At 33.9% G+C, this 19,209-nt stretch overlaps 1 protein-coding gene across 1 annotated transcript in view; it reads right to left on the bottom strand.

Annotated features, from left to right (window-relative positions):
- Window positions 1–370: 370 nt before the first annotated feature.
- Window positions 371–19,209, bottom strand: part of LOC131030761 (uncharacterized) — a gene marked incomplete at its 5' end in the record, with an annotated part of 62,637 nt that continues 43,798 nt past the window's right edge. Inside the window, 4 exons of the mRNA XM_057961677.1 lie at window positions 371–502; window positions 607–686; window positions 777–867; window positions 1,014–1,086. Coding sequence (XP_057817660.1) covers window positions 371–502; window positions 607–686; window positions 777–867; window positions 1,014–1,086 — 376 coding nt within the window. The remainder of the gene's footprint in view (window positions 503–606; window positions 687–776; window positions 868–1,013; window positions 1,087–19,209) is intronic.

Here is a 19,209-nt window from a genome sequence, read left to right on the forward strand (position 1 = left end):
GTTCATTTTTTATTTTTTAATTGTTCTTTTAGATTTAATGTCTTATGTTAAATTCCAATTTAATTAAACTATTTTTTAATCAATATTTTTAAATTATAAACAATTTTATTAAAAAATAAATAAATTGTAAAAAAATCTTCAAATAACCTAATTTCATAGATATAATTTTATCCATTTAACAAATTTTACTAATATATGAAATTTATTATCCATAATGTGTAATATAAACTATTTATATGAAATTTTTAACATACAATGTACAATAGAAACTTAAGTACTTGTTAGAGAAAACATAAAATAATAATAATAATAATAATAATAATAACTTTGGATTACAATTAAGACAAAAGCTTGGTTGCAATACGTCAAACTATAAAATCATATCAGCTTGTAAACTTGATTTCCATTTAAGGTATTCCAAGAGTAACAATTTTCCACTCAATGTAATAACAATCCCAGCTAAGCATGAAACGGAAAGCGCTAAAACGGCATCAACATGGAACTGCAATTAAATTTGACAAAACAACTCAATAAATAATTGTAATTAGTTCAATATTTTAATCATGAAAAATGAAAAATAAAAATAAAAATTGCTTGCCTACCCACCCCTATGTAGAATAGAAGCATAAAGGCAATTACAAACACAATTTGAAGTGCTGAATATGTCCACATATGTCTCTTGTTCACTGCCATAAGAAAAACACATCACAAGTTATAACATATATATTATATAGCATTTGCACTTAAATTCAATATTTATTCTATACACATCTTACCAACATACGATGCAATGACTAATGTGAGGAAGCCCATAACACATGCAAATGACAAAGCTAATATAAGAGCACTCGAACCTTTATTCTTCACCTGATTGATTTAAAATATCATAAATTAATTAATTAATATATCATTGTAAGAGAGCTTGGTATAAACAATTGACTCCCTAAAAAAAAATTAAAAAAAAAAATTTACTTATTAAATTAAAAAAAATTTAATAAGTAATTGTTTCTTACCAAAAGTTGTTCAATAAAATAGGTATATGCAAGCATGTTGATCATGATAAGAACAAATTTATCTTGTCCAACCCTGCCATAAAGTAAATAATAAACCTAGAAATTAATATGTGAATGGGAAGGCATTTAAGAAAAAAAACTATGTATTAAAATGAATTAAAAATAAATAAATTTAAACATTTCAATTTTAAGGTTCAATTCTATTTTGTATCATATAATAATGAATTTTAATATTACATTTTTTAATAATAATGATTATTCTCCTTGTGATCTCTACTATCATCCTAATGATGAATCAAAGAGTGTGATTTGAAACACTAAGGCAAAAAACTCACACAATCGAATCCATAAGCATACACAGATTTGGACTAATAGATTGTGGAAATATACTAGCATTGAAGAATCTTATTGATAATCTATAGGTTAAAATAGTAAATTGAAGGTATTGTTTCAAAAATATTGGTATAAAATTCAATATATGTGAGGCAGAATATTAATCTCATTTTCATACAAGATGTACAATTCTATTAATGATTTTTTTTTTGTTTCTTTGTAAGGTATAAATAAATGTAAGAAGTGATAGTACCATCAACTTAAAACATCAAAATTACAATTGGAAAGTTACTAACATTTTTCATAGATCAACTAAGAGAACCTAGGATCACCCATTGTAGTTAGATATTTTATCACTTAACTACCAAACTATTTGGTGGTCGGTCCAACTATGGTTTGGATTTGACTCATTTTCCAACATCCCTATAGAACTTACACAATTTTAATTCATATATCCAATTAATCTACTCTCCTTAGAATGATGAAAACATAGATCATTTTTCAATGTCCTTAAGAGGTACTTGAGAATCCTCTTAATGATAATAATATCTCTTGTTAGGTTCTTACATGAACCTAAATACCAAACTCATTGCATATGTGATAGTTGGTCAAATAGTAGTCAAACATAGAAAGTTACCAACCATCTATATAAAATGAGATGCACTAGAATATATTAATTATATGTGGACAAATTAAATACACCATCAATAGGTGAGGCAATAAGGTTGCAATTCTCAATACAAAGTTTTTGGAGAATATATAAAACATACTTTTTCTATGAAATGAATATTCCATCTTCATGTTTTGATTAGATAGACTAGGAGAGGAGCCCAAACCCATTGTAGTGAAAACCGTCATCAAGGAAAGAAAAGAGAGTCTCACTAGAAGTGAGACTAAGAGAACCATACAAAGAATAAGAAGATTTTGACCAGAGCAGAGATCCAACAAGAAAATGAGGGTCCCAACCCTAGAATAAAAACTTCTTTGTCTTGGTACAAGAAAGAGAAAGGGGAATAGTAGAAGGATCTTTCCTCCTATGAACAATTGTCCAAGCTATACTATCATCCATGTCCCCGCCATAGGGGGGAACATAAGGAGATGGACCAGGGGACCAACAAGAGGAAAATTAGCTTGCAACAAGTTGAAAGACAAGAAGCAAACTCACAAGAAGATGGAAGTGGATAGGAGACAACCAAATCCACCAAAGAAGAAAACATAACTAGGGGAAGCTCAACAAGAACCTCAGGGCTATATTAGATTCAAGACACTCATTAGAAGTCTAGGAAGCCCCATCATTAGGATAGACTAGATCTTCAACTATAAGATGATCTTTATAAGCATCCTTCCACAAAGTATCATTTTCTTTTTTATGTGAAAGAGAGCAACTTGAAGCCAAATGACCAGTAGAAAAACATCAATGACATCTAAAGGGGAGACCCTCATAATCCAATGATTGCATCAAAGACCTATCCCCTACCATCAAAACCACTATAGGCAACGAGATGTCAAGATCCACCAAAATGCAATCGAAGGTAGAAAGCCCCATATACGATGTAGGATCATCAACCTTCAAAAAATGACCCACAAAATTGTTGATGGCCTCAAAATAGGGATCCTTCCAAAATAGATGGGGAAGATTTGACAATATTACCCACACTAGATGCACAATGAGTGGTTGTCTAAAAAGGGTTAAAAGAAATAAACTAAGGTTTGATCGAAAGAGAGTGCTCTCCCCAAACCAAAGTCGGCCTAGAATCAAGTTGTGATTTTTAGAAGAGGAAAAGGAAGCAATGAAACCTTTAGCATAGGGGAAGAATTCAATCTTACCATTAGGGGCTTCCAATCAAGAAGAGATGGCCAATGGCTGGAAAAATGATATACAAGAGCTCTATGCTATTAGAAATCATTTTTCAACACATCCTTACCACAAACCACCACTAGGGATAGGTTGGCACAAGGAAGAGGGTGAGAAAAACATTGAGAGTGAGAAAAACCAAATTTGGCCACCTGAGTGTAGCTACCCCCCATAGAAGAAGCAAACCAAAATCCACCAAACTAAAAGCCACCACAACACCAATCCCAAAGAGTTTGGGTGCTACTATAGAGAATAGACCAGAAGCAATAGAAGCAGCACCTAAACCAACAAGGAAAAAAATAGAGAGACTGAGAACCTTGCACTTGAAAGAACTAATAGATGACTCAGAGCCCAACATTAGACCAAACAAACCTGACATAGCACCAAGAACAAAAGTAGAAAGAGGGGTAAGATTAGAGTCGACCATAGGATTATCTACATAAGCCACCTGACTAGGTTCAACAAAAATAGGGGTAGGGACATGAACATAAGCCTCAATGCAAGTATAGATGACAACCAATTCATGCACAGGAGTGGCCAAAGAATGGGTCACAATGTGCGCAAGAATGACTAGAGCACCAAATTGAGTGAGAACCATTGTTTGAAATCATTTGAATTTCATAATAAAAATCTATGCCATGTTCATGTTGGCATACTTCTAAATCAAGAAAATAATGTATATGTCTCAAATCATTCATCTCAAAATTTAAAATCACAGCTACTCTAAACACAACATACAAAGAAAAAATATTTTGAGTATCTACAAAGATAAGTAGAAAATAATATCCCCACCTAAGTTCTTGATATAAAGATTGGGATTTGACCGACTCTTTACCAAACCTTTTTGTTGTAGGTAGGTGTCAATTCTTGAATGCTATGCTCTTAATGATGCAAAACCTTGTTCAATAAATAAACAAAATATTCTTTATAAGATATTTTAAAGCTTTGAGGTTGTGTAACATAAATTTCATCATCAATGTAACCATTAAAAAAAATACTCTTAACATCTATTATTAATCAATCATCTCAAAATTTAAAATCATAGCTACTCTAAACACATCAAACAAATAAAATTTATTTTGAGTATCTACAAAGATGAGTAGAACAAGAATATCCCCACCCAATTTCTTGACATAAAGATTGGGATTTGACACTCTTTACAAAAAAAACAATTCGCATATAGGTGTCAATTATAGAATGCTATGCTCTTAATGATGCAACACCTTGTTCAATGAATAAACAAAATGTTCTTTATCAAATATTTTAAAGCCTTGAGGTTTTGTGACATAAATTTTCATCATTAATGTAACCATTCAAAAAAGTACTCTTAACATCTATTACTAGTTTGATTATCCATCCATCATGTAGCAATAAATTTTTTAATGCAATTAATAACTTTTTGTTGAGTGTACATTTTGGATACCAATCTAGCCTTATGTTTCAATTTTCACTAAGTCAAAATATGCTCATTAATGAGAGGGCACACAACTCACATAGAATTATAAATTATCAAAAGATTAAAAACTCTAATATTTAGGTGCATGCCTTGATGAAGATGGATGGGTTTTCAAATCTCAATACGTTTACTAGAAATAGCATATGTATTATGTCAAATTTTAAGCTAAATTGAACAAATGTGAAATATAATTTCTCTTTGAATTAGATGGAGAAGCTTCTTGTAAAACAAAAAGAATATGTACTTGGTATTCACAATCTTTACAATGGTTCTAATGGTGGTTCATGTTGATTTTTTAATAATTTTTTTTTTCAAATTGAGGCAAACATTTTATACTTTTTGACTAAAAAATCTTATGATGTAATAGCACAAATTTCACAAAAGAGGAAAATATGCAACAAATGCATAATAATACTTAAATAATACACCACTTCAAGGGGAAAAACCTCCAAAGCCTCCAAGAACACAAATTGAAATTTGTCTTGATGATAAACTAACCACTAGTTCTATATTATAATTTTCTTGTGCATTGGATGTCGCCTAAGCCAACATAGATACCTAAATATAATGCCTGAGATGACCTAAATATCTAAATAGAAATATAAAAATGATCGTTGAACCTAATTAAGAGTTGAGGTAGCCACAAACCAACTACTCATAACTTTATGCACACTATAGGACTAAGGGTGTAGCACACTCCTCTTTTTAGGAAAGCATTGTTCTAAATGTTAGTCAATCATTGAAGCTTATACAAGAAATCTTCATATTCCCATCCTACATCTTCAATTGGCAATTATTTCCATTGAATGAGATACTCAATAATTTCCTAGTCCTCAACTTCTTTGTTCATGTCTATAGAATCAACTCTAGATATAAGTTGATTCTTCCTTCATATATCTCCAATAGTACTATCTATGTATGGATCTATTGACCAAGAAACATAAAAAAATGAATGTATCTTTAATGTTGGAGATGACTCAAGCTTATAGATTGCACTACCTATCTTATATAGAATCTGGTATGGACTATAATATCTTAATGACAAATTGTTATTTTTTGTTTGGTACATCAAAGGATATTTTATTATATGGTTGAAATCTCAAGGAAACCCAATCACCTATTTAAAAACTCATTTCATTATGGTGTGGGTCAGCCTATTGTTTCATTCTAATTTGTGTCATTGTCAAATTCTCCTCGAGACTTGAAAGTACTTACTATTGATGATTCATGTGGTCTTCCACAACCTAGACTCTAGGTGCTACCTTCAATGATGGTGTGATACATGGGAAATGGTATTTATATAATTCTATAAATGGGGACATTTTCTAATAACTATGGAAGAAAGTGTTATACAACTGTTAGTGGTGGCTAGTCCATCCATTGCGACTGCTTATTTACCATGAAGCAACATAAATACGCTTCCAAGCACTTATTGACAACCTCAATTTGTCAGTCAAACTAATGATGGTATGAAGGGGGCTACAAGCCAATTGAGTACCCAAACAAGAGAACAAATCTATCCAAAAATTACTAGTAAAGATATGATTACAATCACTAACAATGACCTTCGGGGTACCATGTAACTTTTGTATATTCTTCATAAAGTTATTTGCCATTGTACTTGTTGTAAAAGTATGGAATAATAAAATAAAATGGGCATATTTGGTGAAGCAATCTACCACCACCATGATGAAACTCTTACCTTCAGATCTTGGAAGGCCTATGATGAAATCCATTGAGACCTCTTCCCACCATTAGCTAGGAATTCTTAGGGTTCCAAGAGACTAGGTGCCTTAACATACCAAACATTTTGTCACAATATTTTTAATGTCATCTTTAAGTCCTTCCCAAAAGGAATCTTTTTTGATTCATTGGCATGCCTTCAAAAGTCTTAACTAATCCCCAACTGGAGAATTGTGGAGCTCTTCAACAATAATTTGTTTGAGGGTGGAATGCTTGCATATGTAAAATATCTCTTTATACCAAATGAGTCTCCATTCTAATAAAACTTATCTAAACTATTGAGACCATTTTATAAAGTTATTAAATGATATTCTTGTAGGAACATCATTCTTCCACTTTGTTTGGGCTTCTTCACCCCAATTTTCTTGTAAAATTGAAATGACATGCAATAATGCCTCATCCTTATCCTTTTTGGATAGTGCATCAACTATAGTATTATCCTTTTCTCTATTATAGAAAATCTTAGAGTCATAACCCAAAATCTTAGTGACCCTTTTTGTTGCTCTTCAAAAGATAACTATTGCATGCTTCAAAAAATGAAAGCAAGATATGCATAAAGACTTTCTCAACCGATCTAATGAGAGGAGATGGTGCAAATTTTTCTTAACATCCTTAATAGTTACAATAATAATACCATAATAGATGCACATGCTACCAATAAAATAACATGCATCAAAGTAATAATACCACAACACAAGATGTACATGGAAAAAACCCTTTTGGGAGAAAAACACCACACTCCAAGAGCTAATTAGGAGATTAATGAATCAATCTCACATTTAGATTATTGGGTGTATCACATGGTTAATTGATTGAACAATTAGAAAAATTAATTTAAGGCACCATGAAATGAATTAGTCACACATCCAACAATTAGATGGTTAATGATTTGAATTACACATTTGTCTAACTAGGTGATTAAAGAATTGGCAAGTCAAATTAATCAAATAAAATGTTGTTTTTTCTCATTGAATGGTTGCCTTTTCATTGCTTTTTCTAATTTCTAGTGCATATCTATTTTTTCATTTCTTTTTCTAACCTTCATTGCATTTTTTTTTTTTCATTGTTGTTTCTAATTTCTAGTGCATGTCTACTTTTTCATTGCTTTTCTAATTTCTAGTGCATGCCCGCTTTTTTATTGCCTTTACTAACTTTCATTGCATGTCTTATTTTTTATTTCTTTTTCTAATTTCTAGTGCATGTCTACTTTTTCATTTCTTTTTTAATTTCTAGTGCATGTTTTTTTTTCATTACTTTTTCTAATTTCCAATCCCTGTCAGTTTTTTCATTACTTCTTCTAGCCTTCATTACATGTTTGTCTTTTTATTTCTTCTTCTAATTTCTAGTGAATGTTTGCTTTTTCATTGTTTTTTCTAATTTCTAGTGCATGTCTTCTTTTTCATTTCTTTTTCTAAAATTCATTGCATGTTTACCTTTTCATTATTCCTTTTAGTTCTTAGGTTCCACAGGTTACAAATTTCTTTGCCACGTTCACAAAATCTATGCCGCAATTTGTAGGTTTCAAACAAGATACACATTCTAGAATACTGCATATGCAAAGTACAATGCCACATTCACAAACCAGAACGTTGCATTCGTAGAGTAGAATGTTGCATTCGCAAAGTAGAACACCAGATAAACGAAGTAGATTACAACATACACTTGATCATTTACCACATACACATGATACCGTATTGCACGCATGACAATCAATGATGTATTCGACTGTTAAAGCTAGAAGGTAAAATCTTGAGCTTTAGCTTCTTCAATTCTATTTCTTGTTGCTTTTTGGCTCTATTTTTGTGTTTTTCTACTCCTAGAATAAGGCTTTCATGTTATTAATGATTGTTTTTATCAATTGTGGTGAACAAGGGTTGAAGACTTGAAATTCAAACTACCTATTTGTGTGTTGCAAGGCCTTTTTAATAGAATTAATTTTCATTTTTTGATTATTTTTTGCAGTATAATTGTTGGTTGAAAATTTTGTACACCTAGGAAGGCATGCAAAATTATGATTTCATCCACAGCGTGTGAGTTAAAAACTCTCCTAAATATAAGGGAAGGCTCCCCCTTTTTAATTCTTCTAACTATTACAAATCAATTATAATCTATAAACACTAATTTAACTTGGGTGAGACAACATCCTTTTCTCCTTTTCAAAAAGATGATTTTCTTTTCTCTTTTTTAAGAAAAAAAACTTTGACTTATAGTAACAAATACATAAACTTTTAAGAAATTTCAAAAATTACAAAGATGCTTATACAAAAGAAAGTGAAGTTTCCATAAAAGTGCAAAGTCTTTTGTTGCTTTCCTGGGACGAGAATGTAGAAACAAAAGCTCAAAGTCTTCACTCTTGTATTATCCTATCAACCTTTTGAAATGATTATTATAGTGACAACATACAACATACATCATACAACAGCTCAAAGTCTGTTATTATAATGCACCTCTTGACCGTTGTTAAATAAGAACAAGTACAAGCACAAAGTCTTGTAGCCTCTTCCTATCTTGACACTTATTTATATTAATTTAACCCTCAATATTTGCAACACAACATCTACAAGAAATCAGAGTAAAGCTATTTCCAACAACTTACTAGAATCTCAAGTATATGTAGAAAAATATATCACTGTGACATAAGAACACAAAGTATCAACACAAAGTTTGAAAACTCGAGTGTTCTCCTTATATTGTTTGAGAGTCAAATTAACAAGTATAAAAAATAAAGTTTTTATCGATGTAAATTTCTATAGAGTTTTATTGTTTGCCAAAAAGATCCAAATTACATAGAGCACCCTCCAATATATAGGAGAGGGGCTAAGAGAAAAAAGTGGGAGAAGTTCAACTAACTATGACTTATTCCAAATTACAGTCCTATTGTCTTTCAGTTGTAATTTGTTTACATGCAATTACAAGTTACAAGAATACAAGTAATGTGATTACTTGCAAAAAAAAAATTTGCATTACATGAAATTTGTCAAAGGGAAATTACAAAAACATAATTGAAACTAATCCAAGTGTCATCATCCTCTATCTAAGAGGTCTTCATGCTGCTACAAGATGCTAGAACTTGAAGTATTCAAGATTGGTGAAGGTATTTGTCTAGGAACATCAACTTGCATCATTGATAGTTCTTATGTCTTTTGCCAGTGAACTCCAACCTCATCTTCTTGCTTGGGGTAATATTGATTCTTCAAGAGAATTTCTCTTTGTGTATATGAAATCATAATCTTTTCATTTAATATCATCAACATAGGATAGCACTGGCTTTTTCTTATTTTCTTCAGCTGCATTGAGACCCCTTGCAATTGGGTCTTGGAAGGTAATGGGAAATGATTGGGGATCATAGCGAACTTGGAATGTGAAAACTGAAGAACACAAGTTGGGAAAAAATGTTGACACTTTACACTTGCAATCGAGTCTTGAAGACTCGAATGCAAGTAAGTGTTGGTTCTCAAATCAACAAATTCCCCAAACCCTAAAGGATAGCCACTTACTTATTCTGAGGTCCAGGGTTGGATTTGGCCAACGAACGAGATTCAGTCACAAGATTGAAATCTCCTACACTTTTGGTTTTGCAAAACCAAGGTGGGTCTCCCTTAACCATGTCTAAATGACCTATTTCATGTTGTGCTCAAACATTGCAAGCTATAGCACATATCCCAATGAAAATATACCAAGGAAAGTTTTTAAACTTCAAATTTGGCTACAATCCTAGCTTTTCAACACTGACTCAGCTATTGGGAATGATTTCTACACTAAAACTACTCCTACAAACTAAAAGGAAATGATATTGGGAATATTTTGATTCCAAAAATTGGATAGTAACCCCATGACTAGTGCCTTCCTTGGGGCAGAAATTCAACCTACAACATGCAAATATCTTACCCAAATAGATTAAACCCTAACCAGTTAGTTCATGATATTAATGCATTACATTAATATCCTCTATTCTAATTTTGTTGCAGTCATTCTTATTTATCCTTCACATACACAACACTATTTATTTGACCTGTTAAAATAAATTTAATCTCTTCCTTGAAGAGAAGCAAAAAACCAAAACAAACACCATACACAACTTGCAGGGACGAAATAAAGGATCCTTGATCATTTCTTTCATAAAATGGTGCTCATACATTCAGGAGACAACTATAGAAAACACTTAAAACTATTTGCAATTTGGTTAAGAAATCTTTAAAATAGTAAAATGACTACAAGCCGAAAGTACAATCCTAACTACTCTAACTCTAGGGTTGTATATGGAAGCTTTGCTTCCAAAAAATTACATCAGAAACCCTCAAAATGAGAAGAAGAGAAGAATTAATAGACAAGGAAGAAACCCTAAAATAAACCTAAGCATGACACACGGCCTCTTCCCTATTGTTGATTTTCAATTCTAAATTTGAATCTTCTCTCTACACTCTTTCATCTGTATCTCGGAGCTTGCTTGTGACACTTGTCAATCTGAGAAAACTCTAGCACTTTCACACCTCTTCTCTTCCATGCTTGCAACTGAAAATTTTGTCTCATTTAGCCTCACACATTTACTGTGACAAAGAAATTTGTCATTTTTTGTTTCATGCAATTTGTCTTTGTTTGAAAATTCCTTTTTTGTATCATTCTTTTTCCTTCTTCTTGTAGCCTACATTTTCCCTTTGAATAGATTTAGAAATCCCCCTTTTGTGGTGATGGTTGCCTTGTCATTTTATGCATTCCAGCCCCTTTCATGAAAGCACACTTCAAATGTGATGAAAAACACTTTATTTGCAGCATTCTAATAAAATCAGCTTCCCACCTTGTGGTGAAAATATATTTATCATATCTTTTACATAAGTGTTAATACTTTATCTAAGTAAAAATTATTGTTTTGAATGAAAACCATTTTCACCATTTTGGTGAAAAAACCTTTCCATACTTTAATCTCTGACAATTATATGCTTCTTGATTTTCATTTAGCATCTCTCATGAAACAAATTCCACTTCATCGAAAGTAAAAATTCACTGCACATTGATCCCCTTCACGATCATTTTCATGAAAATATATTTTGTTTCTCCTACTTAATTTCTTTAATAAAACATGCCCACATTTAGCGAGATACAATTTACCTATACTATTGAAGATTTTACTCCTTACTTTACCTTTCACTTGCATTCACATCTTTCTACAAAAATACCTCATTTTGAGCAAAAATAGTTGGCCAGTGAAAATTCAGTTTTACTTCTTTATGTCATTATTCCCCTTTGGAAACAAATGCAATTCCAAATCTAAATTTTTTTACATGCCTCTATGCTCCTAGCATTAGAGATCTATTAACCTCACATTTGGTCTTCCTCACACTTTTATCAAGCAACATTCACCCTTAGTGTGGCATATGGAACCTCTACTCAACCTCTGCTACCCTTTTCTCATCACCCCAAATCACTTCAAATGTTTCCAAACCTTCCCTCCTTGAGTGGCATAACTCTTAGGTTTTTACTTTGCACGTTCAATGCCTCTTTTGCTTGGAAACCACACATTTCAACTTGCTTTCATCTCCAGCCCAAGATTGTCTTCCCCTCGATTTTAATTGACCAAACAATCCTTTTGTAATCCTATTTAACTTGATACCCCTTACATGTGCCTAGATTTTGACAATGTGCTAAATCAAGAATTCCTCACGACACCTTCAACCACAAAACTTTCACCGAAAGTATCTTGTAAAACATATAAGTCGTGGGGTACCCTTTGATTGATGATAAATATCTACAGTCATAGGGCCTCACTAAATTTTACTCGTTTTCATGCACATTTGTATTGTTCATCCATTCTGATCAGTTTGTTCTCATATTACACAGAGGATGAAAGAACCTTTGCATGAATCTATTACGAGCAAGTTCCTAGCTCACATCATCAAACCCTTCTTCTGTACACATTTTAAATGTGTTCCACATTATCTAAAATACCCAAATTCAAAGATCCATCGCATTCTGGTTCAGCGCAGTCACTAGGGTCATTTGAACAAATGCCTCCCTTCACACCAAATAGACAGACACCAAGAAAAATGTCCATACAACTGCACAAGTTCTATTGGTATCCTATTTCATGCATCAATCCACATGTCCCAAAGGAATTATAATAAGTATACAAGCACAAACTATCTCAGATATTGTTCACAAATTTTTTTCTAGCCTATGCTTATCGGTCCTACATGCAGGGTTTATTTTGCAATGGTAAAAACATGTTCAACTCCTCAATCCATGTAGATCAAACCTTTTGGCTTGTAAATGCTCTAGAAGTCATCCATTTCTCATGTGATTGACCCTATTGAATGGTGAAATCCTTGTGAACATAGCACCTAGGACCATTGATCCTCATGTCCCCATGTTTTTTTGTCAAGTTTGTTCACAACCCATCTATTTTCAAATGCGAGCAAGAGAGTATGCCCATAGAAACAATCAACACCAATTTTCCTGCTTCACTGCCTTTGGAAATATGCACAAGACGTATGTGTTGGCATTGTATTTTCATTGATGTCAACCGGTAAGTCTGTCAATCGGTAAGCAAGCAAACCCAGTAAGTGCAGTCCGATATAACATGGCCTAACCGACAGGATAGTGAAACATAGTGGTAGCAAACTTTGTAAGGAAGCTTAAAAGAGGATTTGGTAAGTACAAAGGAAAATTACCTCTCAAATGTTTTAATTGTGGTAAAATAGGACACTTTGCTTCAAAATGTCCCTATAGTGAGAATGCTGGAGAGGAGCAACAAAGCACCAGCAGACCTTTGGGTAAGGATAAAAAGAAGAATGCCTATCGACAAGATATAAGAAGCTAGCGGAAGCAGAACAATATGTATACTTTTGAAGATGATGCTACAAATGAAGAAAGTGCCTCAAAAAATGACTGTTGTGAGGATGAAAGACAAACCAATCTCTTGATGGCACTAGATGAACTAGTTGATGAAGATAATGAAGATGAAGACATTGAAGCTGAAGTGAACTTGGAAAGTGAACTCATAAGTGCTCTTGAGGAGTTGAGTAAAACAAGAAGAGATGTCAAGAAGGTTAAATGTGTTGCTACTGAAGAACAAGACCATTTGAGGCAATCCCTAGATGAGTCCAAGAAAACAATTTCTGATTTGAAACTCCAGTTGGAAGAGGCAAAGAGGATATGTGAAGTTACATCCTCCGATTTGATAAAGAAAGAGGAGTATCAGAATTTGGAAGAAGAAATTTTAAGGCTCAAAAAGGAACTTGAAAAGAGCAAGGATGAGTTGAAGATGGGGAGCAAGTATGAGGGCAACACTGAAGCCTTGGACAAAATGTTGAGTAATCAGAAGCACTCAAAAGATACCAGAGGTTTAGGTTTTTAAGAAGGACAGAGTTCAAATACAAAAGACACATCTGGAAAGGAGATACAGTTTACTTCTTCAAGTGAGAGTAAAGAAAAACAAACCTTTACTATCAACAAAGCTACTGAGAAGAAGACCTATGCTGAGGCTACAAGAAATCTGCCTATGAACCAGAATACTCAGAACCGGAAGGCTTACTCTCTGTACCAGAATGCAAACCATAAAGGCAAGTTCAAGATTGATGAAGAGGGGTTCACTAAAGTCAATAGCATGAGAGGAAAACATCTGACAAGACAAAGGTTTCTCAATCAAATGCATCAAGATTGGTATGTACCCAAATTCCATGGTTACTACCGGTGTAATAAGTTTGGTCATAGAATTGTTGATTGTAGTTTTTTGCGTAATCCCTCTACTAGTTTTGAAAGTAAAAATTTGTTTGCTGCACTCCGAGAGATGAATGTCACTTGTTATCAATGTAATTGTTTTGGTCATAAGAGTTATGAATGTAGGAGAAGTCAGTCGGTGTCCTACAATAGTTTTTCAAATTCATCTTTCAATGTCAATGTGAAATGCTATCATTGTCAAAATGTTGGCCACATTGCAAACTCATGACTTCTAAGCAAAAGAAGTCAGTACCAGATCAAAAACTGGAAGCAAAACCAGAGCAGAAAATTGCAACTGACAAGAAGAAGGAAGCCAACCCGGTTTGGGTTGAAAAGGATATAAGTTCACTTTTGACTCTATCAGTTGTCAGATAAGGAAGGATAGTACCGGACAAATTGTTGCAGAAAGTAAAAGGACAGATGAAAATGTGTACAATCTGAAGGAATGCTTTGAGTCCCAATGCATGATGGGACAAGTAGATGAAAGTTGGTTGTGGCACAGAAGATTAGGCCATATAAACTTTGATAATCTGGTTAAGGTGAGCAAGAAATCTTATGTAAGACATATACCGCCAATTATCAAATTGACAAGTACTTTTTGTGATGAATGTATAAGAGGCAAGCAGACTAAGGTAACCTTCAAGATCAAAGAACATAATACCTCAAGGCCCTTAGAACTTGTGCATATAGATCTGTGTGGTCCAACTAGAACAAGAGCTTTAGCCAGTGAGAGATACTTCATGTTGTTCATTGATGATTTCTCAACAATGACATGGGTCACTTTCCTACATGACAAATCACAAGCATATGAGAGGTTCAAAATATTCTGGAAGATGGTTGAGAAGGAAAGTGGATGCCAGTTGAAGTGTCTGAGATCAGACCGGGGTGGTGAGTTCACATCAAATGAGTTTGTAGACTACTGTGAGAGGCATGGAATCAGAAGACAGTATTCAGTCCCAAGAACACCACAACAAAATGGTGTTGTAGAAAGGAAAAACCGAACTTTCAAGGAGATGGCAAGAACTATGTTGAATGAGGCAAACATACCAGATATGTACTGGAAGGAAGCAGTACATACTGTTGTATATACATTGAACCGGGTTTAGCTGAGAACAAATAGTAGAATGACACCTTATGAACTGTGGTATGACCGGAAGCCATCAGTTAAATGTTTCAAAGTTTTGGAAGTAAATGCTCCATCAAGAGATATGAAGATAGTTTAGGTCGGTTTTGATTCTAGGAGTGATGAAGGCATCTTCTTGGGTTACTCTACTCACAACAAAGCCTACAAATGCTACAATAAAAGACTGAGAAGAGTCATTGAAAGTGTGCATGTAAGAGTTGATGAAAATTTGCATAAAGGAAAACAAGCACATGTAAACCGGTATGATGATTCATGTGATGAAGATGAAGTTCAGACAGAAAATGAACCAGAAGAAGCATCCAACAAGACCCCTAATAGATATGTTCAGAAAAATCACCTGGAAGAGCAGATTATAGGAAATAAAAGTGACGGTGTATAGACAAGAAGAAGACTCACCCAGAATAATGAACAAGTGAATTTATACCTCATGACTGAAATGGAACCCAAAACATTCAATGAGGCCAGCAAAAGTGAGAAAAGGATAGATGCAATGGAAGAAGAGTTGCAACAGATTGAAAGGAACAAGACATAGGAATTAGTTCCTAGACCAGTAGATAAGGGTGTCATAGGTACTAAATGGGTCTACCAGAACAAGATGAATGAAGAAGGTAAGATTGTCAGGAATAAAGAAAGGTTAGTGTGCAAAGGGTTTTCTCAAGTAGAAGGAGTTGATTTTGAAGAAACATTTACACTGGTTGCAAGACTTGAGGCTATTAGAATGTTCTTAGCATTCTTTGCTTTCAAAGGATACAAGGTATATCAAATGGACATCAAGTCTGCTTTCTTGAATGGTAATTTGGAAGAAGAAGTCTACATAGAACAACTGGAAGGTTTTCTGTTGCATGATGATGAAACTTTTGTATGTTGGTTGAAGAAAGCATTGTATGGTTTAAAGTAGGCTCCAAGAGCATGGTATTCAAGGTTGGATAAGTATCTTAAGGAGAAAGGTTTCAAAAAGGGAAGTGCAGATAGTAATCTATACATAAAAGAAGATGGAAATCACTTGATTATTGTTGTTGTATATGTGGATGATATAACATTTGGAGGCAACAAGGATATCTTGTGTAAAGAGTTTGTTGATCAGATGCAATTAGAGTTTGAAATGTCAATGCTTGGAGAGCTGTCATATTTTCTTGGTTTGCAAATTTTACAAAAAGATAATGGAATATTTATCTCTCAAACCAAGTATGCCAGAGATATGTTGAAGAAGTTTCAAATGGAAGACAAAAAACCGGTAAGTGCCCCCATGGTGATCAGATGTAAGTTGAGCAAGGTTGATGAGTCACTGGAAGTGGATCAGACCCTGTATAGATCCATGATTGGTAGTCTATTATATCTTACTGCCTCAAGACCGGATATAGTGCAGGCAGTATGTATGGTGGCAAGATTTCAAGTTGCACCTAAACAGTCACATGAGAATGTAGTTAGAAGAATCTTTAGGTACCTACAAAGAACACTTAATTATGGCTTATGGTATCCTAAGCAAGGAGATTTCACTTTATAGGCCTACACTGATGTTGATTGGGTAGGTTGTATTGATGACCGGAAAAGCACAAGCGGTGGTACATTCTTTTTAGGTGACCAGTTAGTTTCATGGCACAACAAGAAGCAAGATTCAGTCTCCTTATCTATTGTCGAGGAAAAATATATTGTTGCTGCTACATATTGTTCTCAAGTGTTATGGATGAAGCAGACCTTAAAGGACATTCAGATAGATATATCTGACCCTATTTCAATCCGGTGTGATTACTCAAGTGCAATCAACATTTCAAAGAATTCGGTTATGCACTCAAGGACAAAGCATATTTCTATCAAACACCACTTTCTCAAAGAGAAGGTTGTAGAGCAAGAAGTGAAGGTAGAATATGTTCCTACAAGTGAACAAGTTATTGATATCTTCACAAAACCTCTATGGATAAACACATTTGAATATCTAAGACACAAGTTAGGATTTTTCTCACTAGCTTTATGCACTTAAATGTGTATGGAGATCTCTCTTTCAGGGGGAGTCCATAGCCATACATTTTTTAGTCTTGGACCATATGTTGTACTCAGGGGGATAATATGCCTCCCAAGCTTGTTTGTGATTTTCATAGTTGTGTCAGTTGTCTCTTCAATTCATAGGACTGGCATAATTTTTAGTATCAAAAAGGAAATCAAGTTTGGGACTTTGGAAAGTTGTCTATTCAATTTGTCTATCTACCAAAGTCACAATTAGCTTGACCGGGAGAGTAACTTCATCGGGGAAGAATGTGCTCATCAGTCCGTGTTTGTGATTGTTTTCACTGTCTATTATGCAACCATAGGGAGTAACTTGTGTAGTTGACTAGCTTCTTTTTTGCATCTTGTCCTCCCAACATGTCTAACATTAACATATCCATTGCCTTCTGGTTGCTAATGACTATTTAGCCAGCCTTAGAGTTAATGGTCACACTCATGAAGATATAAAATTATAGAGAAGAATGACAACAGATAATATTCAAATTTATGTAGAAAAATTCGATAAAAATATATGACAATATGGTCACCATGATTGAAGCATTCAAAAGAAATACTGAATGAGTTGGGTCAAGAAAGCTGATTTTGAGCAATTTATGGGACATGCTAATTCTGTACTTGGAATATGAAAACAAGTTGAACAACCTCAATCAGGACTGGCATAATTTTTAGTATCAAAAAGCAAATCAAGTTTGGGACTTTGGAAAGTTGTCTATTCAATTTGTCTATCTACCAAAGTCACAATTAGCTTGACCAGGAGAGTAACTTCACCGGGGAAGAATGTGCTCATCAGTCTGTGTTTGTGATTGTTTTCACTATCTATTCAATTTATACATAATAAAAATCACAAATTGGAACACAGGGTGAAAGGGAAAAGTAGTCTGGCCTACCGAGAGATAAAATATAGTAGTTCATGAATTACCTACAAAGGGGGAGACCTCAGAAAGCTATCCTGGCCCTTTGTCATTGTTGTCAAAGGGAGAGAAAGTTCATAGTTGGAGAAAGAACCGTAGTTGGAGATAGTGCATATTGTGAGCACGGGTTGTGGAGGTTAGCTCGATAATATGGGTGTTGACATCAATGCCAAAGGGGGAGATTGTTGGCATTGTATTGTCATTGATGTCAATCGGTAAGTATGTCAACCGGTAAGTCTGTCAACCGGTAAGCAAGAAAACTCAGTAAGTGCAGTCCGATATAACATGACCTAACCGACAGAATAGTGAAGTGCACGATATTAAGGTTAACCGGTTAGTGTATACCGATAGCATGTTCAGTTGGTGACCAAAGCTGAACCGACACAATCAAGTGTGTTGGATGCTGACAAAGATGTCACGTGGACTCTAGGTGGCGAATGTTTAGTGGTAGGTGAATGGTGCGTCTGTGAGGTAGTTGCCAACTAAGTCCGTATTAAATGTTGACTACGAAAATCACAGATCAATTGCAGAGGATTGTGATTCAAAGAATATCAAAGGGCAAATATTTTATTCTTTGATATTATGACTGAAGCAGGGTATCTAATCGTCTTGCTGATCTGGAGAAGGAAACTGATAGATCATTTATTGTGATCGACAAAATCAAGACTGATGAACAGAGTCGAGTTTGCTAAATATAGTAAACATTCATAGGAAGAATAAAAAAGGACCTAGCTTTTTAATGTACTATTGCAGTTTGTTGATTCAAGAAAGATGGGATTCGATTCAATATGGATTGAGGTCGGTGAAGAAAACCCTAAGCATGTGAAGTTTGAGTTTTTATTTTGGCGAGAAAGCATATATATAAATATGCAAATCAAAAACTTAAGGTTGCTGAGAGAGGATGCTTGATGAGAGATTTATGATACAATGAATATCTATGAGGCAAGAGTTGATCAGTCTGAGTGAGATAGAAAATATTGAAGTGACTAAGTGTTGGAGAAGAACTGGTAAGGAAGGTTAACGGTAAACTGTTATAGGGT

Source organism: Cryptomeria japonica, chromosome 5 (genome assembly GCF_030272615.1).
Source record: "Cryptomeria japonica chromosome 5, Sugi_1.0, whole genome shotgun sequence".
NCBI classification, from domain to species: domain Eukaryota; kingdom Viridiplantae; phylum Streptophyta; class Pinopsida; order Cupressales; family Cupressaceae; genus Cryptomeria; species Cryptomeria japonica.